General features: G+C 49.3%; 1 protein-coding gene across 2 annotated transcripts in view; it reads left to right on the top strand.

The window, feature by feature from the left end:
- Zfyve28 (zinc finger FYVE-type containing 28) overlaps nucleotides 1–23,339 on the top strand; it is a 91,986-nt gene extending 68,647 nt beyond the window's left edge. For both annotated transcript variants that reach the window (XM_021162370.3, XM_029477343.2), the window contains 6 exons: nucleotides 209–1,513; nucleotides 18,551–18,702; nucleotides 19,411–19,527; nucleotides 20,715–20,819; nucleotides 21,616–21,719; nucleotides 22,202–23,339. In XM_021162370.3, coding sequence (XP_021018029.1) covers nucleotides 209–1,513; nucleotides 18,551–18,702; nucleotides 19,411–19,527; nucleotides 20,715–20,819; nucleotides 21,616–21,719; nucleotides 22,202–22,333 — 1,915 coding nt within the window. In that variant the 3' untranslated portion in view covers nucleotides 22,334–23,339. The remainder of the gene's footprint in view (nucleotides 1–208; nucleotides 1,514–18,550; nucleotides 18,703–19,410; nucleotides 19,528–20,714; nucleotides 20,820–21,615; nucleotides 21,720–22,201) is intronic.
- Nucleotides 23,340–26,769: the final 3,430 nt, after the last annotated feature.

Below are 26,769 nucleotides of genomic sequence, written 5' to 3'. Positions count from 1 at the left end.
GTTACAGCTATTCACACTTCCACGCCTCGTGGTATAGGAGGGAGCTGGCGACCAGGTTTCCTTTTGAAGTGGAGGGCACAGTGAGTGTCAAGCACAAGTGGATGCTGCCTGACTCTTCAGTGTGGGTGGGATTGCTTCTGCTGTTTGTCGGCAGAGGCAGCTGTGACAGCCGAGACCCTCAGCCTAGTCTCTGTCTTGACCCCTGTAGGGATCTGCTGCAGGCGCTGACCGAGGAGGAGCTGCACACACTGGAGCGGAGCCTCTGTGTTTCTCAGGACGTGGAGCTCCCCATCCGGGCAGACGCCCAGGCACCCAGTGCTCTGGCACCCACCTTTTCTGCATCTCTTCCTCCCGAGGAGACACTTTCAGCCAGTGCCAACAACCCAGAGGCAGAACTGGCCTGCTCAATGCAGTATGATGATCAGGAGTTGGAGGAGCTCAGCCGCATGGTCCACAGGGCCGGGGATGAGATGTCTTCTCTGCTTTCACCACCCAGTGCCTGCCAGTCCCCGGCACATAGGCCAGGCTCAGAGGCTAGCCCTCGAGGGGAGGCCTCTCCAGCTAGAGCCCGGCTGAAATCAGGCAGCGATGAGGAGGAAAGGGTGTTCTTCATGGATGATGTGGAGGTGACAGAGTCTCCTGCCAGGCCTGAATCCCCAGGGAACACATTTGAGTTGACGCAGGGTAATACCCAGCAGAGAGGACAGGATGGCCAGCGTGGAGAGGTGGGGGTCGAGGCACCTGCCCTGGTAAAGGAGGAAGACTGGAGCAACAATAATGTTGAGGGTGACAAGATAAAGCTGGCCAGCCTCGTGGGCTCCACTTCCTGCAGCTGCCTAGACTCACAGCTCTACCTGGACGGCTGGGAGGTGAGCGCAGAGGATGCTGAGACTGCAGAGATGATTGCACACCGGACCGGGGGAATGAAACTGTCAGCCACAGTCATCTTCAACCCCAAGTCTCCCACTTCCCAGGACTCAGCTGTGGCAGCCCAAGAAGCCCCAGGCCATGGTACTTCCCCTTTGGAGCCCAGGGCAGAGGGGACAGGGGACAATTCACACAAACTCAGCACTACAGCCACCAACTGCCTCCTCCATTCCTGTGTGTGCTGTGGGAGCTGTGGGGACAGCAGGGACGATGCTGTAGAGCGCCTGCGGGAGAAGTGTGGCCCAGGAAGTGTCATCAGTGCCTCTAACCCTTCTGTAAGCTTAGCCAAGGGTGGTGACAAAGAGCCTGAGAGAATAGATGAGGCCCAGCCTTCTGATGTCACCCTGCCTGCAGAAGATGCCTCCAACAGGCAGGAGCCCAAAGCCCCTGCTTCCAGCAAGTGCCTGGCACACACCTCAGGGCCTCAGGTGGACACAGCGAGCAGGTTGCAAGGAGAGGGTGAGGTCAAAGGCCAGCCAGAGCCAGAGGCCAGAAAGCAGGACCCTGAGAAGTCCCCTGTGGTCAGCGGGGACAGTCCAAGAGGGGATGTGGCCCAGACAGAACGCCAGCACCTGTTGGGCTCCAGGTAAGGGCCGATTCTGTTCTAGAGACCAGACTTATCTCTTTTTTGCATCCAGGATATGTCCTGTCTGATTTTTAAAGCATTGAGATACTTCTTGGAGTTTCTTGGCCACCAAACAGGCTCTGGACCCAGGGCAGGTTTGCAGTTGACGCCTGAGAGGATGAGGTATGTACTGCCCAGGTACCCATCCTGCACTAAGCTAAGCAACTATCAGTGATCTCCAGGGGCCCAGTGATTCTTTCAGGTAATGCCGGCACAGAGCTCCCCCGCTTTCATCTTGGTAGCTTATTCTACCCCTGACGTAGTAAGTGGGCGTAGGTGGGAGCTAAGCACACAGTCCGCTGATTTTTGCTCACCACCATACCTACTGGGCTCACACAAATGAGAAGAGATTCACAGAAACCCTGGCTGTGTACAGAGTCAAGCTGAGCTCTTGAGGCAATTTCTTGGGCAGGATCCGTATGCCTCCTGCCCTTCCTTACCTCTGTGCTCTCCCTGTTCCCTGTGGCTCTTCCCGCGGAGATCCTTCTCTACCGTTGCCTGGTGATGTCAGCGAGGGATGGGACATTCCTTGTTAGAGCTGAGGCTTCTCTCTTTGCCTCTCACCTGAGTGTTCTGTCCATTGCAGATTTTGACAAGCATCGCTGGTGTTGACTGTATTGTATGTTTGACTGTATTGTGTATTTATCTGTAATGTTGGGGCAAGAGGGAGGGGCAAAGAAAAGACATCTCCCATCCTGAGTGGTTTTATACATTGTGGTGTCCTCAAAACCCTGCCTTGTGGAGACTTACCTGGGCAAGGCAGGCAAGGATGGAGGGCAGGAGTGGAAGAGTCTCGAGGTCCTGGATACTAACACATGGGTGGGTACAGGTTGGGACAAGGTAAAGGACAAGATAGGGAGCATATGGAAAAGGAAGGTACTTCAACCCAGGGGGCAGAGCCTCTGCATCCAGGGCAGATGCCCATTTCCTGTCCCTCACCTCTTCCTAGACAGCCAACAGTCACCACTTTTCCTGGAAGCATGCAAGGGAGAGCTGGTCAGGGTCTGTGTCTGTCATAGTTCTGAGTGTTCTCCCACTCACTACATAGCTCTCTGCTCTGCTCCTGGCTGTGATGGCAGAAGTTTCAAACCCACCTACTTTCCACGCCCTGGCGACCTCTAATCTGCTTCTGGCAAACATGATCTGTAGACATTGAAAATAAGCCATGTAGTACAGGCACTTCCGTGCGCCTCATCTTCTCCTGAACAGTGTCTTCAAAGGTCTTCCACACTGCTGCTACAGTAGGACTTCACTCCTTTTCTCAGCTGTGTCACCCCAGTATGCGGCGTGGCCATGGTATGTTTCTCTCCCTTCACAGCTGATCCATCTGTAAGAGGGTTTTGTTTTTTTTTTTTTTTTGTTTTTTTGTTTTTCTGTCAAGAATCATGCAGCTAAGAAATTCTACTTCCAGTTTTGTGTGGACATGTGTTTTTATTATTTTTCAGTCTCTAATAGTAGAACATGGAGGTTGTATGTCAACTAACCATTTTCCACATACCCAAGGTTACATACATCACATACATCCTACAAGTGGTGTGTGTGTGTGTGTGTGTGTGTGTGTGTGTGTGTGAGGGCATAATGAGGGGTTCAACTCCTTCAAATTGTCAATGATTTTTAATCAACTTTCTATTCTTAGGGTGTAATCTATTAATATGCAGCCAGTCAATGACTTGTTGGGTGAGTACCCATAATTTAAGCCCTTGGCAGGCTGGGGCAAGAGAATGGCAAATTTGAAACCAGCTTGGACCACAGAGTGAGAATGTGTCTCAAAACCAAAGCAAACAAACAAGAACCAAAGTCACTTGAAAATGTTCCCCCTTGACTTTGCATTCAGTTTATAGAAACTACCGCTTACATTTAACTTTATAACTACATAGAATATTTGCATTCTTTCTAGACAAAGTTAAACAAATAGATGTATGTGAAGAAGACTGCCTAACGGGACTTTACTCTTTAAAGTTTTGAGGCTCAGAGGTAGACTTTGAGGGTGCACACTCCTGATACCAGGTAGATAGATGGCTCTGAGCTCCGTACCCTCTTCACCTTGCCCCCTGACCTCTAGCCAAGACCTTTCCAGAGCTTTGTGGAGATGTCCCCACTTTCCTTTACTGAAAAGTTGAGCCCAGACATGGTTGGGCCAGTGTGCACTCGCTCAGGCCTCCATCCGCACTCCCGCTGTTGTAGATGGTGCTGCCGAGGCCAGCTGGTGCAGATGTCTCTCTGCTTCCATAAAGCCTTTTCTTGGAGGCAGCCCCAGCTTCGTAGCCATGTCAGATGGAATGAATTAACTTCTCAGACTGCTGATGGCTACCTAGACACCTCCTGCTCTGTTTACTGGTGAGTGAATTATTTTTCTACAAGGCTGACTCAAGAACCCTGTAAATTCCTTGACAGGGGGAGGTGTGGGATTTTCTTTTTTTGTTTGTTTGTTTTTGTTTTTGTTTTGTTTTGTTTTTTTATCTTTTCTGTTTCTTATTTGTTCAGGTAACAGCAGAAGACATCTACCATCTGGAAACTTGCCCTGGGAAGGGCCCTCCATCCATGCCTCTACATTAAAGCCCAGTCCAGTTCAGTATACACTCAACACTCAGCTATGAAAAGGCGAGACAACCTACCTGGTGGCCCAGAAGACCTCCCATCATCCTGGAAGTCGGTTTAGAATATGCAACGGGTCTGAAGAGGAAGCACTTGGCAAGGGGCCAGGCCCTCAGAAGGAGGCTTGTCAGCCCAGCACTGTGCGTTAGGGAGCTGGAAGAGGTCTGCTTACAACTACCTGTCACTCCTGACCCAACACTGACAGAACCATCGTAGGAGTACTGGCGAGTGTTCTGTGTCATGAGCACATCCCTCAGGGGCCAAGCCAAGTGCTGGAGCCCACCAGGGAACCAGGTAGATGTGGCAGGCCTTTCAGGCCCTGCAAGGAGGTGACCAGCAGAGTGTTTTCAAAAACAGAAGCAAGAGGCCAGTCACACACAGGCAGAACATTTGCTGAAATGTGGAATGAGACGTCAGGAGGTCTGGTTAGTGTAACAGCAGTGTGATAGAGCTTTCTTATGACATGTAGTCTCATGCACAGGGTGGTATATTAGGATTCTCTGAAAGAGCAAGATAGGGTGTGTGTGTGTGTGTGTGTGTGTGTATGTATACATATGTATGTATGTATGTATGTATGTATATCACATATATACATTATAAGTATGTGAATTTCAATTCTTATTATGTTTTAAAATTATATACATATATATGCATATGTATATAAAATAAATCCCTGTACTAGATTGGGATATATCTATATAGGACCTAGTCTGGGTATTCCAAAGTCTCATGCTGGTAAGGCTGAGAACTGGTAGTTGTCCAGTCTGTAGGCTGGCTGTTTCAGCAGTCCTAATCTGGTGCTATGGTCCTGAAGGATTCCTGGGGAGCAGCTGATCTTCAGTCTGCGTTGGAATCCTGAAGAAGTTGTTTCTATTGCCGGTGAAGGAGTTCCTCAGCAACAGGGTAGGTGAACTCGCCAGTGAGGGTGAGGACACGCAGGCAAAAAGCAAAGGTTTCTTCTTCTGTGTCCTTTTCTGTGGGCTGGCACTGGAAGATGTGGCCCAGATTTAGGTGAAATAATCAGATTAAGAAAATTCCTCACAGGAGTGCCCAGCCTCTTGGGTTTCAGTTACCTTCTATGAGAAACCCTGTCTTGAACCAAAAAAAAAAAAAAAAGTTACATTCTGTATGCAGTCAAATTGACAACCAAGATTATCCATCACAAGTGGGTTATGATTCAACTCTAGTTCTCCATCTGGGAGACAGATGCTAATGTCTGCCTCACCTCAGTGTCCATGGAAGGGATAGTGACCTTCACTCTTGCAAGCAGCAGGATCCATTTCTCTGCTGTTCCAATTTGATCACGGGGTTCACCCATCATCTGGCAGGTGCCTCTGTATGTGGCATGGGAAGCGTAATGAACAGTGGCAGGCCCTGTGCTCACAAGTTTCTGTCCCGTGTATGAGTCCCACCTCTGTGAAAATGGAAGAAAAGCAGGGAGCCGTGGCAAGAGACCTGCATTTGAGGCTGGAGCCCTCCACATCCCTGGAGTATGTATTACTAGTCAAGTAGAAGGACTCCACAAGGATCAAGGGTCATTCCTGCCAAGGGACTAACACATGCTGGCAGCAGAGGGGCCTACGGCTGAGAGTGCAGGCCCTGCTGGAGAAGCCCCTCCATGGGTGCTCTTCTGTCCTTGGCTGAGTCCACCAGCCCCAGCATCAAGGGTGGTGGGACATTGTGAGTAGTCAGCGTGGATGTCCTCACCCTGCTGAGTGAGTGTTCTGGAACTTCTTTCCTTTTCTTTCCTGGAATGGTCTTTCCTCTCTGCTAGCTTCTTTCCTATCTGTTCAGTGGTCAGAGATTAATGTTTTGGGGAAAAGTTGACATTTTTAGAAAGCTGGTTTTCTCCCACCTAGCCTTAGCTTCCTGACTCAAAACGTTCCTTGGTGTCAGCTCCATTGTCTGCTTGTCAGAGGACAGAACCCACTCAAGCCCATCTCTCACCCTGAGCATGCAGGGATGTTTGCTGTAGAAACTACACTAGTCCCTTTTTTTTCCCTCTGTGTGGTCCCCGATCATTGTAAAAACTCTAGAAACACTAAAAAGACTAAAAGAGGTAAATAAAAATTTCCCACATTTTATGAATAGTTTTGATTATTCTTCATAGTGAAACTGATGCTGTGAGTATTTCTCCACAAAGTTGATGTGTTTAAACACAACTCTAGGGTTGGAGAGATGGCTCCGTGATTAGAGCACTGGCTGCCCTTCAAGAGGACCTTGATGTAGTTCCCAGCACCCACATGACAACTCATAACTTTGTAACTCTAGATCCTGGGGCTCCAGTGCCCTCTTAAATCATCTATGATGCCCCGAGCAAACATGCAATACACACATGCAAGCAAAACACACAAAATTTAAAAAACAACCAAACCCACAACTCTAATAGAAATGGTATTGTGTCACAGGACATAGTCTATTTACACCATATTTTCAATTTATGTTTTAGGTTAGTCCTGGGCAGTTTCATTTTTTTTTTTTTATTTAGACTTTACCCCAGGGTCTAGAATCAGCATCATAGAGGTCAAAATCTTTCCAGAGAAACACTGACCTACACATACACAACATACACAACATGCTCCAAGGTGTGCCCCTCTTTACCAACACAGGCACCTACTACACATCCTGCTGACCTGGGAGGCAGAGCCTGTGTTCTGTGTGTGTGTGTGTCAGCCAGATGGTGGTAGTTCACACCTTTAATCCCAGCACTTGGGAGGCAGAGTCAGGTAATTTCTTGAGTTCAAGCCCAGCCTAGTCTACATAGTGAGTTCCATGACAGCTAGGGCTTCACAGAGAAACCCTGTCTTTAAAAAAAAAAAAAAAAAAAAAAAAGCCAGGGCCTGGCAAACACAGAAGTGGATGCTCACAGTCAGCTATTGGATGGAACACAGGGCCCCCAATGGAGGAGCTAGAGAAAGTACTCAAGGAGCTAAAGGGGTTTGCAACCCTATGGGTGGAACAACAATATGAATTAACCAGTACCCCCGGAGCTCGTGTCTCTAGCTGCATATGTATCAGAAGATGGCCTAGTGGGCCATCATTGGGAAGAGGCCCCTTGGTCTTGCAAACTTTATATGCCTCAGTACGGGGTAACACCAGGGCCAAGAAGTAGGAGTAGGTGGGGAGGGGAATGTGTGTGTGGGGGGAGGGTATGGGAGACTTTTGGGATAGCATTTGAAATGTAAATGAAAAAATACCTAATTAAAAGAAAATAAATTTAAAAAAAAATTTTAAAAACAAAACAAACAAACAAACAAACAAAGAGAAAACCAAAAAAACCCACAAAAAACAAAAAACCCAAAAAACCACCAAAACAACAAAAACTAAGACCCACACTGTTTAAACAAGCTTACAGTTCTGGGCTGCAGTTCAGACACACCTTACACCACGCCTTTAGCACAGTTCCAGTTACAGCCTTTGTTGAGCCAATGGGGCACTTTACCAGAGTGGTCTTGTGGGGATCTGTGGCTGCCTTCTAGCAGGCATTTCTATGGCTCCCCCTGGTGGTGGATGGCTGCAGTGGCCGTGCTAGAACCATCCACAGTATCTCTTAACCAGTCCCACGCAGCATGTTGTTGCATTTCCCGTGTATCTGGATAGGACTTAGAATCCTCATTTAGGGAAATGCCCTGGCTCAAGGCCAAGTGGAAATGCAGCACTGTGGGCAGGAAGGCAATGGGCCTTCAGATGTCGCTAGCCCTAGCACTGTTGAGACTTGGAATCTCATTGTTAATGTTCTTATTCCCTCCATCTTTTCTGCAGTGTCTGCCCTGTTGTCTTCTGCCCAACGTAGCCCCAGTGTATGCTGGTAGTGGTCCAGTCCCCACTTTAGAGGGCACATATGTGATGGTTCCCTTAGGGAACCTCAGATCCTCATCTGGGTATCAGTGGGTGTGGGGAAGGTGCTGTGTTGGGAGGAGGCTCCTGGAGAATATGGCTTGGCAGAGTCCAGGCCTGAAGTACTGAGCCTTATGGTATATGCTCCATGTCCTGTGCTGTTCTGGAGAAGGGTTGAAAGCTAGTCCTGGCTCTTAGTTCTCAGCAAGACATATAGCAGGTGCTCCATCCGTATGAAGCAAGACCATTTCCAGTGCAGTCTTCTTGCTTCTTCCTACCTGAGGGAGTACAGACTCACAAGTAAGCAAGGGAAAGAAGGCTAATGTAGATCACATGCAGTCAAAGGTGCCCATCCTCAGACAGCAGGCTGCAGAAGAGGCTTCTCCTGTTTAAACTGCAGTGTGACCAGGGAAGGCCTCAGCCAAGCTCACCCACTTGCTGCCTCACAGTTTCTAGGAAATGTGTAGAAGCAGCAGAAGCTCAGGCATGCATGACAAGAGTGGCAGTATGTTTGGTGTGTGTGCCTGAGTGTATTGTATCTGTGCTTGCATGCACACACATATACATTGTGTGCATTACATATGTAAACACACTTTTTGTTTATTTGCATCTCCATACATTTTTAGTGTACACACATATTGCATCTTTAGTTAAAAAGTAGTGATGTGGAGGTTAGAGTCCCATACCATAGTAATGGGGCCTTCTGAGTGCTGGGGTGAGTGCTATCCTGGTCTTGACTCTGTCTCTGAGACTAGGTGTCTCCTGAAAGTGTGAACAGTGTTGTAGGCTGATAGACAGATGAAACTGGGCAGGGCAAATGGCCTCAGGACCTGGTGAGTAGACCAGAACCACAAGAGTAGTTGTGGCATATGTGGCCATTTAGAGGCAATCTCCATATTGGGCACTATTGCACTCAATCCAGTAGAGGAGGGACTGTGGATTCAGCCTCACATATCTTTGGCACAACGGGTTACCAGCATGAATAGGATTTCCTTCCCCGCTGACCCTACCCATGTGTCCCTTAGGTCACAGCCCACTGGCCTTCACTGATGGATTGCAGGCTTGGCCTCCTCATAGAGACCATGCTATCACTGTCATAATCAAGGTTGGGCTCTGAGGATGGGGCTTCTCAGGCCCACCTGATGTCCATGTCTCTCCTTCCCTGGGATAGCCAGGGGCGAGTGTAGTGATCAGAGCCTTGTGTATGCCTGTGGAGTCTGGCTTACTGTGTTTCTTCTGGATACTTTCACAGTCAGTTGTGGAGATACTTTTAGCACAGGCCTTGGGAAGTCTAGGATCAGTTATCTTGCCATGAGAGCAATGTCCACAGAGCATGAGTAGACCTTTGGTCACTCCGTGCTGGGGCAACTTCATTCTGTTGTCCTAGCTAGGTCTTCAGAGGGCTCCCACCTTGACAATGGCAGATTGAGGCAGCCTCAATGGCTTTCCTGGTGGCCTCAACTCTCTCTTCCCCATTATCCTGATGATCTATGATGTCTCAGCCCCATGTCTAGAGAGTGTGCATCAAAGGCTCATTCCTCTACAGTGTGAGCTTAGCGTTCCTCTCTTAAGGTCAGACAGCATCACTTCTCCACTCTGTGGATTAAATAAACGGAGGCCCTGGCATAGCTATTGATGCCTGGCAACCTTCAGCTCAGACTGTCTAATTTTCTGAGAGTCCTTTACCTCATGGGGGTCCCACCATGGCATCACAACATGGGTGTGAGTGCAATTCACAGGCTAATTGGCTCCGTGTCTTCAGACAGGCATGCCTGAGGCAGGGCACTCTGTACTTAGCCTCAGCCGAACCTGAATATGTGGTCTTGGTCAGCAGTAACTGAAAATGTAAAGAATGTTCCTATCTAGATGAATGGCCCGCCCCTCTCAAAAGCCAGAGATGTCAGGCCGCCAGAGGGAACGGAGCCTAGTTCATTTTGCACTTGGCGGACCTGGTGCCTGCCTTGTCACATTCAGGACTATTTGCTGTCCCACAGTGCTGCTTCTGCCTCTCAGCTATCTTTTGATAACTGTAGGATGCGGATGAGAAATCTGACCCTTTCCCTGTCCCAGAGAGAGCCTCTGAGTGGCAAGGAGGGGAGGAGCGGGAGGTGTGGGGATTTCAGAGGGTTGGGGATGGTGTCCCCTCAGCGTCAGCCACCCTCTCAGGGTTGTAGTCCCTAGCCTGGAATGGTGGCGTGGAAGTGAGGACCCACCTTCCTTCCAAGTCACCCTGAGAGGCTTGGCAGAGGTAATGGGGGTAGGGGCAGCTAGAATCTGTAGTGACAGTTGCCATGTCACCAGAAGCCCCTCCCTCCATCCTGTGTGTGTGTATGTGTATGTGTGTGTGTGCGCGCACACACGCACACACACGCATGTGCTGTTTCTCTTAAAGAGACTTCAGCTGTCTTCCTTCGTTTCCTGCAGTTGGTCTCCAGGTGCTGTGGCATTTAAAGCGTGCACACAGAAGCATGAATCAAGACCACCTCTTTGCTGTTCAATTTGTGGAATGAATGCAACAGTAAACACTCTTTGCAGAGCACTTTCCTAGATGTATAAACATTGATTACAAGTTCCGACTTCCCTAAACGACTTAAGCTATAATTATATGTTAGGTATGACTATTTCCTTTGACGGCATCAAACGCTTTAAGCGTGCTGTGTTTGTGTGGACTTCTCTTCACTGCATGAATATCCCCTCCCTGCAAATGGCTCTGTGTATTAGGGGCCCGAGGCAGCTGCACTGCTGTTTCACAGACTGGATCTTTATCTAGCCATCAGGACATTTGACTGCTATTCTCTGGGCTCAGTGATCTCATCTCTGGACCAGTAACTCACGGGGACTGTCGAGCAGCTGTGAGATGGTCTCAGGAGGAGATCAGAGATTCCATATCCATATTAGTGTTAGAGAAGACCTAAAGCCAGACATCTACTCTCAAGTTTTAGAGGCTAGAGGTCTGAGGTCACAGTGTACTCCAGCTAAAGGTTCTGAGCCTTCCTGCCTCAAGTTCCCAGGGCTCCTGGCATTTCCTTGACTTGTGGGAAATCTCTCCCTCATAAGGACCTTTACTGATCATCCAGGCTGGCCTCATCTTGAGATCCTGACACTGATGAATCGAAAAAAAGCTCACTGCCAACTCCTCTGGGGTGTGATGTGGATGTGTCACACTTGGGGGCATGTGGCATTCATCATAACATATGGATCTTGGGCTTCTGATGACTCTGCTCTTCCACTCCTTTCCCAGAGGAACCACCATTGGATGTGTTTTCATGGTGCCATGATGACATCAGGAAGAGTGCCTGGCCAGGGGCAGGGGGCTGCTGCAAGCCCCACAAGCTAGTCTGCTATCCTAATCCATATAGTGTCTGGTCCCTGCAAAGTGATTGTCCCCACAGAGAGGAGAGCCTGCTTATGTATGGACTCTCTTGTCTGGTCCTCAGACATGGAGGCTACTGTGTTGGGGATCCAGAAGAGGTGTAGATCCAGAAGAGGAAGAAAGGCTGTTGCAGGTTTTACAGTCTCATTGTGTTAATACACAATGGGTCCACAGTAGTGGACAGGGGTGGAGCAGGAAGAGATTTGTGTAGTAGGGTCTGTTTGTGACCTGGTCGAGGATGGCTTCTCCCATAGGACACTGGAACATGCTACTCCTTCAACAGGTAAAGGCACTCACTACTAAGCCCGAGGACCTGAGTTTTTAGTGGAGAAGCTTCTAAAGGGGTCCAGGGGAAGAGCATGGTGGCTCAGGGATACTGAAAAGTCCTATGGCCACATCATGCCTGGCTTCTCTGATAGCACAGAGCAAGGCTGAGAGGAGTGAGCAAGGGGAGAGAGGGAGTTAAAGGGATGGGAGGTGAGTGAGTTGAATAGAGACCTCCTGACTTTTGTATGCAGAGCTTCTCTGCCCTGGATCTGTAGGGTTCTTGGTAGAAGCTATGCAGCGATTGGGTGCAGCCTGTGCCTGGTACAGTTCATATTGGGTTCATTTAAGTCATGGACATTCCTTCATGAAAAAATGTCTTGGAGCTTCTTTAACAATGAGCAGTAGATGCTGCAGAGGAAAACTGCCATCTTGCAGTCTTGACAACAGGAAGTCAAGATAAGGGAGTCTCAGAGCTGGTTCTATCAGGGGCTGTGAGGGAGACCCTGTCCTAGGCTACCCTCCTGCTCCTGGTGGTAGCCAGGCATCCCTGGAATTTTTTCGCTTGTGGAAACATCATGCACAACCCGTGCCTTCATCACCACACGCTGCCGTTCCTTCATGCATGTCTGTGTTGATTCACAGTTTATGGAGATACCAGCCCTGTTGGATCAGGGCCTACCCTGCTCTAGTATGACCTCATCTGAGTTCATAATGCCCACTAGGATGCTGTTTGCAGGGTAGGACTTCATCATGCATATGAATGGATACCATTCATCCTAAGACAGCATACATAACTCTCTGCTAGAGCCAAGCAGCACTGTAAGGTGCCTGATGGTCATAGCATGCTGACCTGCAAAGTGGGTGTGACCTAGTTAGATGTTTTTAGAGCTTGTTATTAGAAAGGTGTCCTGCCCTACCTGTCTTATTGCTGTGATGAAAACCATTACAGCAGCTTGGAGTGGGGGTAGGTTTATTTCCATAGAACAGTTCAATATCAAATGGTGTGAGAGCAGGAACTCAGGCACGCAGGAACCTGGAGGCAGGAGCTGATGCAGGGGCCATAGAGCTGCTTTCTGGCTTGCTCCCTCTGGCTTGCTCAGCCCAGGGATAGCACCTCCCATAAAGTGCCAGGCCTTCCCACATTCATCACTTATTAAGAAAATGCCCTACAAGCTAGCCTACAGCACAGCCATAAGGAAGTGATTGCCTTAAGTGAAGTGTCAAGTTGACAAAACTATCCATGGTATTGCCTGACCTCTTGACTCCTGAAGAAGGCAGAGCCAGACCATGTTGTGGCCATTTCAGCTCCCTGGAGCTTTACTCTTGGGGACTGAGATGTCCAGGGTGGTGGGACTGACTGGGTCCAGGGCCTGAGCGTGAGCAGCAAGAGCCTCCTGGCTAACTTCTGGACAGGTCAAGTTGCCTGCTACTTTTATCTCAGGCGTCAGAGCCTTAGCAGTGTGTTTCCTAGGTAGACGGCCAGACGCCCACTGCGCCCTGGCCCATTTCTCCACCTCTCTCCTCTTTCAGCCTCTTGCTGTCATCACCATCTGCAGGCCCAAGGGTGCCATCTGCTGCCTGCTGACTCTTCATTCTCTTCTTGGAATTGAATTTCTATTTATTTGTTTGTTTAATTTTTTTTAATTAGGTATTTTCTTCATTTACATTTCAAATGCTATCCCAAAATTCCCCCATACCCTCCCCCACCCACTCCCCTACCCACCCACTCCCACTTCTTGGCCCTGGTTTTCCACTGTACTGAGGCATATAAAGTTTGCAAGACCAAGGGGCCTCTCTTCCCAATGATGGCCGACTAGACCATCTTCTGCTACATATGCAGCTAGTAGTGGATATTAGCCCAGAAACTTAGAATACCCAAGATACAAGTTGCAAAACACATGAAACTCAAGAAGAACGAAGACCAAAGTGTGGTCACTTTGCCCCTTCTTAGAATTGGGAACAAAACACCCATAGAAGGAGTTACAGAGACAAAGTTTGGAGCTGAGACAAAAGCAAGGACCATCTAGAGACTGCCGCACCTGGGGAATCCATCCCATAATCAGCCTCCAAATGCAGACACCATTGCATACGCCAGCAAGATTTTGCTGAAAGAACCCTGATATAGCTGTCTCTTGTGAGGCTATGCCGATGCCTGGCAAACACAGAAGTGGATGCTATTGGATGGAACACAGGGCCCCCAATGGAGGAGCTAGAGAAAGTACCCAAGAAGATAAAGGGCTCTGCAACCCTATGGGTGGAACAACAATATGAACTAACCAGTATCCCGGAGCTCGTGTCTCTAGCTGTATATGTTTGTTTATTTATTGAGACTGTGTCTTACTATGCCTAGCCTCAAATGTACCTTTCTCCTAAGCTGGGATTATGGAAATGTGCCACACTGAATGCTTCATTTATTCCTATGACCAGAAAAGAGATGCTTGGTATTTCCTAATCTCTCATCTGTGTGTGTAGGATACTCTAGGGTTGGTTGTTTGTTTGTTTTGTTTTTTGTTTTGGTTTGGTTTGGTTTTGTTTTGGTTTTCTGAGACGGGGTTTCTCTGTGTAGCCTTGGTTGTTCTGGCACTTGCTTTTTAGACCAAGTTGGCCTGCATTTACAGAGATCCACCTGCCCATGCCTCCCAAGTGCTGGTATTAAAGGTGTGCACCACCACTGCCATGGCAGCACTCTAGCTTTAAAAACATCTATAGCTGTTTATTACTTTGTGGTTTGGAGGCAGGGGCTTGGATGCATACCACAGTACATTTGTGGAAGCCAGAGGACAATTTGCAGGATTCCCTTCTTCCCTCCTCTATGTGAGGCCTAGGAATGGAACTCAGGTCCTCAGGCTCAGCATCAAATGCCCTTACCTGCTGAGCTGCCTTATGGGCATTTTACTTAACAGTATTTCCAGTATGCTCATGCCCTGCCTGTTCTGCCCTCCTTGCCTGTTGTCCTCAATGCCTTCACTTCTCTTCCTTGTCCTGCTTGTTTGTCTTGTTTTACTTCCACTTAATGCAATTTTGATAAATACCTGACATCGGCCCCTTGTGGTTTGAGTTGCACTGTGATACCTTGCTTGTATCCTCAGTCAGCCACCATTACCTTCCTCTTCAAGCGAGTTGTCCTCTTCTAAGCTCGTGCTGTCTCCATGTACCTGCCCCAGGCCTTGGTGTCTATCCACACCATCTTCTGTGTCTTTGGATTCGCCAGCTTTAGAGCCCTCACATAATGAAGTCTTGTAAGACTTGTCTTTTGTATCTGCTTCCTTTCATGTATCAGGTTTCAAGGCTTCTGACAGTGGAGTGTGGCTCAGAGCCTTTTCGTTTTGAAGGCTAGACGATATTTCACTGCCTTGTTTTAATACTCATCCCCCTTTGTGGGCTTTTGGAGTTGTTTCTACCTCTGGGTGTGTGAAAACTGATGCTCAGAACATCTCTGTCCAAACATATGCCCGAGTCTCTATTTCCAGTTCTTTTGAGTGAGCTGGGCAGAGTAGTGTGTGGCTCTAATCCTATCACTTAGGAAACCAAAGCAGGAGGATCATGAGGTTAACCTGGGTTCCGTAGTGAGACCTTGTCTGAAACAATAAAATTAGGCAAGTATGGTGGCCATGACTGTACTCCCAGCACTTGGAAGGTAGAGGCAGAAGGATCAAGAGTTCAAGGCCTTCCTTGGTACAATACCTAGTTTGAGGCCAGTGTAGTCTACATGAGGCCCTGTCTCAAAAAAAGATCATTTGAGCCAGGTGTGGTTGTGCCTTTAATCTCAGCATTCAGAAAGCAGAGGCAGGTGTAGTTTTGTGAGTTCGAGCCCAGCTTGGTCTCAGCTGGTGAGGCTATCAACTGCAGCTAGGGAATTTTGAAAAGAAGTCTCTTCCTCTTCCTCGGTAATCAGCCCAGAGTCGACAAGGCCCACATCCTCAGGTGTGTGAAGTCAGGGCCTTTACCTGCAGAGTGAAGGGCTCTGCATTTGTTAGAGTGAAGGAACCCACTGGTCTCTAGGAAATGGAGCCATCCAGATATGGGGGCCTGGAGCTCATCCTAAGTGTCCCAGCAGGATCCCAGCTTCTGTGGTTCAGCAAGCCCAGCCCTGACTCCAACTTCCCAGGCTTGCTCTGTGTATCAGTAAACATTTGCTGTGTTAGAGCATGTCAACAGAAGACACATCTGTGAGTGTCTCATCCAGTAACAAAGGAACCCATTGGGCTCAAGGACTTCTTCCAGGACCAGCCCCTCCTTCCTGTATAGTCCTCCATTGTTGAGTGTTGCTGGTATCTCACCTTTCCCAAATGCTTCTGTACCCAGGGCTGTAGTCATGAACACATCCCTGTGTTTTCCCCCTGCTCATACAGTACATAACTTAAGTCATGCCTGTAGTGGGCTGTGTTGGGCCCGTCCAGCCCTGCCTTGGTAGCCCTGGCAGTGGGTGATCACTTTGCAGAGGACTTTGCATCTCACCATGGAGGTTTGAACTCCTGCCCAGTTTTCTTCTGGGAAATGGAATGCTGCCAAAAAGATTAGTCGTGTCAGCAGACATAGAGACAGAGGGTTCAGGACGATGTTGAAAATGGTTCATTGAGCTATAGAATTGGGAGTTTATACAGTTTTATTTTAACGGCACCAAAATACTTTTCCAGGGTGTTTGCAGTAGTTTACACTCCAACAAGACCAAATACCATTTTTCACTCCTGTTGGGCAGGCTTTCCTCTAAAGTACACTCACTAGTCAAGTACCCACAAACATTTGGCATAGAAAACAGACCAACAAATAAATCAGTTTCCACCACAAGGAACAGAGAGACAGTAGAGGTCACGAGTTGCTCTCGTTCAGCTGCCTGTGGAGAGTCTGCGAGACAGAAAAAGCTCTCCCAGTGGTGACAGTCCTGGACCCTTGAGTGACAGAGACATGGGGACTTGAGTGGCAAATCCAGAGGCTAACAGCTTATAAGCAGAGATCATTGTTCAGGGGTATAGATGCTGCAGTCTTGTGGCCCTAAACACTCTGATTGAAGGCTTACTGTAGTGGGCATAACATCAGAAGCCCCACTCCTTGGCAGCAGTGTGAAGAGGTGGCCAGCTGGTGGCAGAACTACTGAATGCTTGGGTGCTGGTGTGCTCAGCACCACAGGGAGTAATATTACAGCCTCGGGTGACAGACTCTTGGCATTTAGGTTTGGCAGCTCTCTGAAACTTCCAGCAACCAAGGCCTGTAAATTCTCTTCTCTAGTTCTTACCAACCTTCTGCTTTTCATGTGCTTATTTAATGCATGTACGTGTCTTGCCTACATGTCTGTTTGCACACTGTATGCATGCCTGGTGCCCGTGGAGGTCACAAAAAGGGGAGTCATATCTCTTGCAACTGGAGTTACAGACAGTTGTGGGTTCTGGGAAGGGAACTCCAGTCTTCTGGAAGAGCAGCCATTGCTCCTAACTAGCGTCTTCTATCTCTTCCCTTGGCCTCAGCTCATGGCCTTTCCTCTCTTGCCTTTTCTCTGCTTTTCCTGTTGCTTGTTATCTCAGCTGCCTCAGCGCTGTGGCCAGTCTGCTGGAGGTTTAGTAGCTTTTGTTCCACTTAGTGTTTAGCGCCCTGACTTTTCAGAGATTTGGCTATGAATCCCCTGTGCACTGGCAGAATGAATTTCTAAAGAACAAATCTAATAAAACTAGCCACTGGGGGTTGCGGGGGGGGCAGGTATTAGGAGGGGGAGAATATTTGCATATCCCGTTGCAGCTATAGCAGAGTACCACAGCAAGTGGCCTCAGTTGTCAAAAATTTATCCTCTTATAATCTTGAGGCCAGAAATCTAAAATCTGGCAGGACGGTTCTCCCTCCAGAAGCATCAGAGAGAGTCCCTCCTGCCTCTTCCAACTGCAAGGAGCTTCAGGGAACCCTTGGCTTTTGTCTGCATCACTCCAATCCCAGACTCTGGATACGTGCTCCCCTCTTCATCTCGAGTTCCTGTGCCTCCACTTTTGTGTCTTACAGGGACACTTGTGTTTGGATTTAGGACCTTCTGAATAATTCAGGATAATCTCAGTACCAGACCCGTCACTTGATTACATTGGAAAAGATCTGCTTTCCAATAATGTTCCCTTCACAGACTCAGGGGGTCAGGTGTGCACACATTTCAGAGTCCGTGTTCTGCTCCCACAGATGGTGTGAGAGGTGAAAGGTCTTCATAGCAGTTGAGGGATTATGCTAAATGAGGATGCAAGGTGGAGATGTTCAAGCTCTCATAAATGTTGCATTAGTCCCTCTGGAAGGGCGAGTGCAGCGAAGTAGCAATCAAAGGCTAGAGCAAGGCAGGACTGGATCAGGGTCTGTCAAGACCATTGGTTTTTTAAAATGGACACACTGATGCATTTACGTGATGGGAAACAGCATATCCAGGCAACTCAGCTCCTTGGAGGAGAACTTGTGGACAGACTTGCCCTGACCCACTCCCCTCAGGCCTCAGAGGCCCTCTGCTACTTGGTTTTTGTCAATTTGACCCAAACCTAGCCTAGATGTTTGGGAAGAGGAAATCTTAATTGAGAAAACACATCTGTAAACCTGGCCTGTCGGCAAGTATGTGGGGCATTTTATTAACTAGTAATTGATGCAGAAAGACCAAGAACACTGAGTGTTGCCAGTCCTGGACAGGTGGGCCTGGATTGCATAAGAAAGGAGGCTGAGCAGGTTACAGAAAGCAAGCAGTGTTCCTCCATGGCCTCTGATTCAGACCTTGGTTCTAGGTTCCTGTCTTGTGTTCCTGTCCTGGCTTCCCTCTGTGATGGAGAGACTTGAGAGTTGTAATCTGAAATAAACCCTTTCTTCCTGGAGTTGCTTTTAGTCATGATGTTTATCATAGCCATGGAAACCCTAAGTGAGACAGGTCCCTAGTGGTTACCCCTACTCACCCGCCCTGCCTCTCCTCTCTGCATCAGCTCCACGGTTGGTTCCTGCTCCTTAGACAACACCAGGTTGGACGTGGCCACTGCTGCCATGCCTGTCACCCCCATGGCCACCAGAGAGAAGATCCGGTCCAGGTTCCATGGCAGCCATGACCTGATCCACCGCCTGTTTGTCTGCATTTCAGGTGCGTGATCTAGACCTAGGACACGGAGGACAAGCAGTGTGTGTGCCTCGGGAGAGAAAGAACAGTGGGACTGTCCCAGCTTTCTCTGGCTTAAGTGGAGCGCAGTGTGGTCTGAAGAGCAAGTCTAGGGTGGGGCTAAGTCTGCCCTACAGGGAGGAAAGGGTTTCCTCTAGGGGTGACTGGGAGTGGTGGGCTGGAGTAATGGGCAGGTGAGCAAAACAGCCAGGCCCTGGACACCACTTCGGAATGGGGTTCACACTGGGATTCATGGCTATGCAGAGTCTGCTTTGTGATCCTGAGGTCAAAAGTTACTCAGGCTAGTGTAGTATGGGGTACTGGGAGAATGTGGACATGTCTGGATTTCCTTGTTTCTATGATGTTAACCGGTACTGCCATGGCACAGTGTTATGTGGGGGGGGGGGGGCCTCTGTGAGTATCTCTTGGCAACCACCACAGTTTAGTTGTGGCTGTGAGCCCTGGATAAGTTATATATCAGGGAGCAACAATGGTAGGGTTAGGTAGGAAGCTTTCATCCTTTCCTATCTCTTGATCCCCAACTTTATACTTATGTCAAGGGAGTCCCCTCCCTGGGGGTTGGCACTTGCTGATCCATGAATGCTGGCTGATCCTACACAGCGTGTGACAGTGTGGTCTCTCAGTGTGGTTGGCTCACCCCAGTCTCCTGTCTTCCTGCCACTTTTCTATCAGGTGTAGCTGACCAGCTACAGACGAACTATGCTAGCGACCTGAGAAGTATTCTCAAAACACTGTTTGAGGTCATGGCCACCAAGCCAGAAACAGATGACAAAGAGAAGCTAAAGAAGGGTAAGTAGACTTGCAGGACAGGCTCTGGGGCTCATGCCAGCCACCATGTATAGAAAACCACACCAAGGTAACCACACACCCCAGTTTGGTTTGCTGAACTAAACGTGCCGGGTTGTTGATTTGGGGAGATGAGTATAGCCTGGGAAAGTGGCTCTCCATGCCACTTTGCAGGTAGGTCCCTGGCTCTGGTTCTTGCATAGGCCATCCAACATTTTACTTCAGACAGAGGTTGGGAACTTGCTTTCCATCTTAGACTAGAACAGATGACTAGATGAGTTAGTTATAGTTACCTGTCAAAATATTCAGAGCCCAGCCCAGTGCAAGTGAAAAAGAGCGGAATGGCCCCGTCTCTCTAGGAGAGGGTAGCTACACCCACTCTCACAGCTGCCTCATGTTCATATACATTCAGCTCATTGAAGGCACACATTTGCTCTCATATTTACACATACATGTGCATGCTTTCACATGCCTGCATACCTTATACACAAACAGGTAAATAGATATTTGGCAAGGAAGGGAGTTTACCCTCTGTCCCTATAGGGTCCCTGGTAGGAAATCGCACCTAGACACCGTCTCTGACCCCTGGTGCCAGTCTGAGGCACTTGTTTGGGGAGAGCTATATCTTCCCACAAGAGCTTCTGCCTGTGAGGTATCTGGGTGTATGGAATAGCCCAGGTAGTCCTGGAAGTCTGGCCTGCCAGGGAATAGCCTTGTTGGTGAGGAAGAACTTCTGCATTATCCAGCTCTGCCACCTGGCCAGACTCTGACTGGCAATCCAGGCAGGGCTGCCTCTGGAAACCATGAGTCAAGTTGGAGATGAGGACCGGCACGTTGGCTATCCTCTGGGCAGGGCTCTCAGATGCCAGGGCTTTAAATCCCTGCTTTGGGAACCATAGGCTAGGAAATCTTACCAGTGCAGGGGCCTCAGGGCTAGATGGTCATGAAGAGGAACTACCAAGTGCCCCCAGGGTCCACCACACTATACAAAGAATGAAGTCTTGGATAGGGAGAACCTCGCCAGCATTGGCATCTTACCTACTGAGGTGACTTGTTCTGTGTGCTGAGAGATGATTGGGGGGCTTGTAGGGAGCTGGAAAATTAGGGGGCACCCAAGTGCTTGCTAAAGACAATCAGTTGCATCTATTGCATTGCCTACCACACCCCAGTGGTTCCCCTCTCTTTTTCAGTAACTCAGACCCTGCGGAGTGCAGCCTTGGAGGACTGTGCATTGTGCCAGGAGACTGTGTCATCCTCAGAACTGGCAGCCAAGACCCGAGATGGGGACTTTGAAGGTATGTGCGAAGCTGTGGTGTGAAGCTGGCATGCTGTCTGCTAAGCAGAAGGAGCCACTCTGTGCATTTCATCTGCACATCTCTGGAGGCACAGCTTCCCACGGGCAAAGGCTGCCCACTCTACCTCCTTCTTAGTACTAGGTATACACAGCCCCTTTACTGCTGTCAAGCCTTGAGCCTGGCGATTAGCAGCTCAGCCTAGTAGGTCCAAGCTCTAGGAAGGGGAACAAGGACTGACTGTGGCTACAAGTGACTGATCTGGCCAATATCCAATACCCTAGTACGTCACCTGCACTGAAAGAGTCTCACATAGCAGCCTTAGGACACTCTGGGGCATTAATGGGGTTTTTGAGGGATGCAGAAGCCTTCCTTGTGAAGAGGGGGCTTCAGAGAGATCACATGGAGACTGCCCAGAGTGGGCTGGAAGCTGGGTCCCTTGGATAGCAAAGGAAGGGATTCCTGGCCTGTTTGGGAATACTGCAGTGCATCCATGGGATCTTGATTAGTGTCTCACTAGACGGCTAGACAGAGTGACCAGAGATGGCAAGGTCTTAGGGCATAGTGATTGATTCTGCCATACATCCTGAGTCCAGGCGACCTGGTCTCAGGTCTGCAGCTGGGGTGTGACTCTGTCTACCAACCTTGTCACTAGACACTGGCTGTGACTGACAAGCCTAGAGTAAGACCAGAGGAGTAGGATGAGAGGTGTTCATCCACCAGCCAGGCCTCAAGCCCTCCCTATCCCCAGCTCAGACTGTTCTCCATGTCTGCTATTCTGCTGCTCTTGTTGTGACAGACCCTCCTGAGTGGGTGCCAGATGAGGCCTGTGGCTTCTGCACCTCCTGTAAAGCTCCCTTCACCGTCATCCGCAGGAAGCACCACTGTCGCAGCTGTGGTAAGGTAGGTGGGGCCCTGCTGGCCCTCTGCATCTCCCGAGTTATATGGGGACTGTCCCCAAGTACAGCAACAGGGTTTAGAAGTTAAGAGCTGATGTCCTGGGAACTCAGTCATGTTTTTGCGGTCCTTGCGTTAGAGCCTGGGTCTAGGTTCTGAGCTTTACTCTGACTCCGTGTCTTAGTCTATTCCTAGGTAGTGCCCAGGTACAATCCTGGTCTCTCCAAGGTGAGAACAGGAAAGGGCAGGGGTTTGAGAAGGAGTCTGCAGTAGCTATGGTGGAGGGCCTACTTACTTTCAAGAAGCCTGATCTACTGGGCAAGCTCCACCCAGAGTTTCCTGAAAACTCCAGTTCTATTGACTGCAAGGTCTGGGCCAGGCAGACTCGTACCTGTAATTTTCCTGCCTGTTTTGGGTGGGAGAGCTGTGTGAAGGGGCTGACAGAGGCCCTGTCTGCTCACTGCCCTCTATCCCTCCTTGGCTTCCAGATCTTCTGTTCCCGCTGCTCATCCCACTCGGCGCCACTTCCGCGCTACGGACAGGTGAAGCCTGTCCGTGTGTGCACACACTGCTACATGTTCCACGTCACACCCTTCTACAGTGACAAGACGGGCATGTGATGCTGTGCCTGGCATGTCCCAGCTGAGCAGGCTGTCTAGAGTCCTATCCAGGGTCTCCGGGAAGGAGGTGCTGTGCCTGCTGTGTGCCCTGTCCAGGCTGTGCTGCAGGAGGGCCTCATTTCATCTCATCATGCCACAGCTGCTGCAGGCCTGCCCAAGTTTCAGAAGGCCCAGAGTCTCTGTCTACTACTCTCCTTGGCCTCTCCACTGTGGAGACACCAGTCCTGGCATGGGCCAATGAGAGGTCAGCTTTATTCAGAGGAGGGACCCAGGGATGCCCAGTTGCTGCTTCCAGGTCTAGTTACTTGGTTAGGCAGGGTTGAACTTTCTTCTCTTGCCCATCTACAGCATTTTGCTCCAGCTGTGCATAGCAAGGCAGGAGAGGGCCAATTCTGTGTGTTCTCTTCTGTAGCCAAGAATCTAGAAACAGAAGCCAGGGGGTGTTGGGCCTCAACATCATAGCAGAACTCCCTGCCTGTTCACCACACTCCTCATCCCCTAGATGAGGAGCCTCCCCACCTCAGAACCTCCTCAACAACACACATCTCATTTCCCTTTGAAGGGGGGATGTAGGAAGCAGACATAGTGGTCTCCAGGGGAAGTAAGCATGCTCTTGGCATCTATGCCATTGCCACTTGCTGGCGGAGCAGGGGCTGACCACTCACCGATATCATAGGCTGAGCTCTCAGGTGTTTGGCCTGGACCCATCAGGCAGCTTAGCTACCATTCCCTTCTTCCACGGCACCCGCTGGGACTCTAACCCACTTCCTCAGACCTCAGTGCGGCCTGGACAGGCTGAGATGCACAGACACCTCCTCAGGCTTCAATCTCAGGCTTCACGTTGCAATGATGATTACAGTTTTATTTTTAGAGAGATGACACACCTACTGCTTCTTTTATAGGATAAAATCCAACCGCTGCTCAGCAGTGGAAGACACAAAATGCACAAAAATGGCTTCTGTGTGGGGGAGGTGGGGAGAGCGTATAACAGAGGGAATATTATGTATTGAGATGATTTTTATTTTCTAAATGCTGTAATTCAAAACCATTTCCATAAATCTATTTAAGGATTGCACACGCTCTGGCGTCTTCTATGAACACTGAGTCCTTGACTTTGTCGGGTAGGTGATGGTGTTGGTGCTGATGTGGCTTTTCTTCTGGAAGACTGAGGCATCTCTGCCTTAGGGACCATTGGACGGCAGAACTTGTCCTCCTGTCAACACTCAGGAGGGGGTTGGCTATTCTCAGCCCCTGTAAGCCTATCCTCCATCTTGGAATGATGTCTGGTTCCCTAGCTGCTGTTAGGTGCCTGACTCCCAGCTGTTGCCCGCCCTGCAGCTAAGATGTCTGGCTTGTGCTAGGGGGAGGGGCTCAGCAGGTGCCTCTGGCCACTCCACACTGGTGACATGGGTAGAGAAGAGAGACTGTGACAGATAGCAATGACCATCATACTTTTTTGGGGGGGGTTGATGTTTTAAAGTGAGGTTCCCTCTGAGTGGAACAAGCCCAGGGAGTATTAGAACGGAGAGTCCAGCTAGGTTGGTGACTCTCACTTCCCAAGGTTGGACTCCATCATTCTGCCAACCTGGGCAGAATGCAGAAAAATTACTTTTCCCTAACTCATCTCCATCCTGTGTCTGTGTCACTGGCTAGACAGCTGTACCACAGTGACCTTATGAGCTTTTGGAGAAGGCTTTCTGCTGCTACTGACCAGGAAGCTGGGCCCTGCAGGAGCCCACATGGAATATCCCATAGTGCTCACCTCTGTCTTTACAGGTAGTTATTTTCCAGACATGTGGTATCCTTCTCTTCTGCCGTGTCAGAGGGAGAAAGGAGCGAAAGCCAGAACAGTGTGTGTGTGTGTGTGTGTGTGTGTGTGCACTTTCCCCATGTAATCTGCTCATGAGTAGCCTTCTGAGGCAGCTTTGACCAACCTTTGTGAGTTGGGTAAGGGGCACTGCTCCATGATCTGTTCTTTTGTAAGGCCTGGGGCCATAGATGCCTTTCAGTGACGATGATCAACTGTCCCATTCATCTAGGATGAAGGAATTTTGGCCCTTCCGTGATAAACTTTGATATCTGGTCACTCTACTCCTCTGTGGCACTATCCCAACACCAAGAGCCATGCCAGGATTAAGACACTTCAAGAAGGCTCTAGAAGCCAGGCAATGATGGTAGTGTGTGCCTTTAATCCAGAGGTTGGAGGATCACTGTGAATTTGAGGCCAACTTGGTCTACAGAGCAAGTTCCAGAATAGAATAGTCAGGGCTAGACATCAAAACCCTGTCTCGAAAACAACAATAACAACAACAACACACACACACACACACACAAAAGAAGGCTCTAGAAGCCACATCTATAGTTATGGTTTGTATCTAGGAAATCTAGAGACACAGAGCCTGCTCAGAGATCTAGGTATGGAATCAGCTCTCTTGAGCTAGCCTCAGGACCTCCTTCAGGCTGTCCCTCCGGAGCTTACTATCACCATCACCATTGTCCCAGGGTTTTATATGTCCTTGTTACTCTCCATGGCAATCCTTCAAGAGAGCAGGATCCCCTGTCATGGATAGGGAAACTGAAACTCATGAAGGTCACACAGCAGCTGAGCTTGAGCTGCGGGCCTCAAGGAGAATCCATCAAGAGGTAGACGCAGAAGTGGCCAGTGAAGTGAAAAACTCGAGAACCGATCCAAGCAAGTTGTGCTGGTATCCATCCTTGGAATTTGGGGGTTGTGCCAGCTTATGACAACCTCACTACACTTGGCAGCTGGCAGCAGGGTTCTCACTGGTCTCTGGCAACTCTCATAGCCCTGGGAAGGGACCCTCCAAAATTCCTACCTCAGATTGCAGTGGCATGCAGGAGCCCACAGGAACTCAGGGATCACACTGCCTACAGCTCTGCCTAGGAGAACCTGGCAAGCTGAGGATGGGTCTAGAGCACAGGTTGCTATGCCTGGTCTTGGGTGATAGCATGGGGAGAAGGAAGAGGAAGCCACCTCTAGGTTCATGTCTGGTGTATTAGCTACTTTTCTGTTGCTATGATAAAACACCATGACTGAGTCAGATTACAGAAGACAGTTGATTGGGCTTAAGGGTTCCAGAGGAATGAGTCCATCATGGTGTGGAAGAATGGCGGAAATGACAGGCATGGTGTCAGGACAGAACTCCAAAAGCATACATCCTTTATCACAGTATGAAGTACACACAGAGAGAGAGAGACAGAGACAGAGACAGAGACAGACAGAGAGAGAGACAGACAGAGAGACAGAGAGAATTGGACATGAGTCTAGACTATAAACTTCCAAAGCCCACCTCAGTAACAGAGAGAGAGAGAGAGAGAGAGAGAGACAGAGACAGAGACAGAGACAGAGACAGAGACAGAGACAGAGACAGAGACAGAGACAGAGACAGAGAGAATTGGACATGAGTCAAGACTATAAACTTCCAAAGCCCACCTCAGTAACATACAAGGCCACACACAAGACCTTCCCACACAATGCCACCATCTAGGGACCAAGTGTTCACACATCTGAGACTGTAGGGGACAGTCTCATTTAAATCATTGTAGAGTCCCACTTTGTCACCTCCATAGGGGACTACTCAGTGCCCACAGAAATGCTTATAGGGAGTCCCACCTGTGCACGTGAGATTTTAGAGGTTGCTTTGATGCATAGGCCCCTTGCTTGAAGCTCATTTGCATAGCTAACTTGTTTTCCATCCCTATCTGCCTACTCCGAGGAGCCCAGGGTAGCCCTGGATGGAAGGCAGCATGGTATTTCCACTGCATTCTCAGCTGAGTTCTAGGCTGAGTGGAGAAAAAGTAGCCGTAAGCCAGACATATAGTGACCCTGGGGCATGTGGCAGGACATGGGACTCTGAAGGACTTTTGGTGTCCTGTGGTTAGGATAGCTCTTGCGGCCATGTGAAGCATGAATTTGAAGCCTGATTTTCCTCTCCTTTCTCTGTCCTTGACCAGCCAGAATTCTAGTTCAGCCCCTAGTTGCCACCAGGGGGCACTCCATGCCTCTTCAGGGGTGTGTGTGTGTGTGTGTGTGTGTGTGTGTGTGTGTGTGTTCCCATGCAGGAGTCTGTAACTGGCACCCTAATTCCAGACAGAATCCCAGCATAGATCTAGTAGCCATGCATAGTTTTCAAGATCCTGCAGATGGGTGCCGGGCCCAGAGGGGTCTATAGCTGGCACAGTAATAGCAGACAGCAAGGAAGACATGTCCTGGAAGCTCTGGGAGGCCAGGAAGAAGAGTCCAGGCTAGAACTGGGTACTTTTCACAGGTAGGGTTTGGGAGGAGCTAACTGCATCCTTGATTAAGAGGTTCTATGGCCTCTATGGGCCAGGTGTTGTTAGGATGTGCAGAGGAAGCTGGAGGAGGTAATAAGGACCCCAAGTCCCTATTCATGCCATCTCTACCTCCAAAGCCT

This window comes from Mus caroli, unplaced genomic scaffold, assembly GCF_978045245.1.
Source record: "Mus caroli unplaced genomic scaffold, Mus_caroli_1 scaffold_4, whole genome shotgun sequence".
Classification (NCBI taxonomy): Eukaryota; Metazoa; Chordata; class Mammalia; order Rodentia; family Muridae; genus Mus; species Mus caroli.
This window is presented reverse-complemented; position numbering and strand designations above follow the sequence as displayed.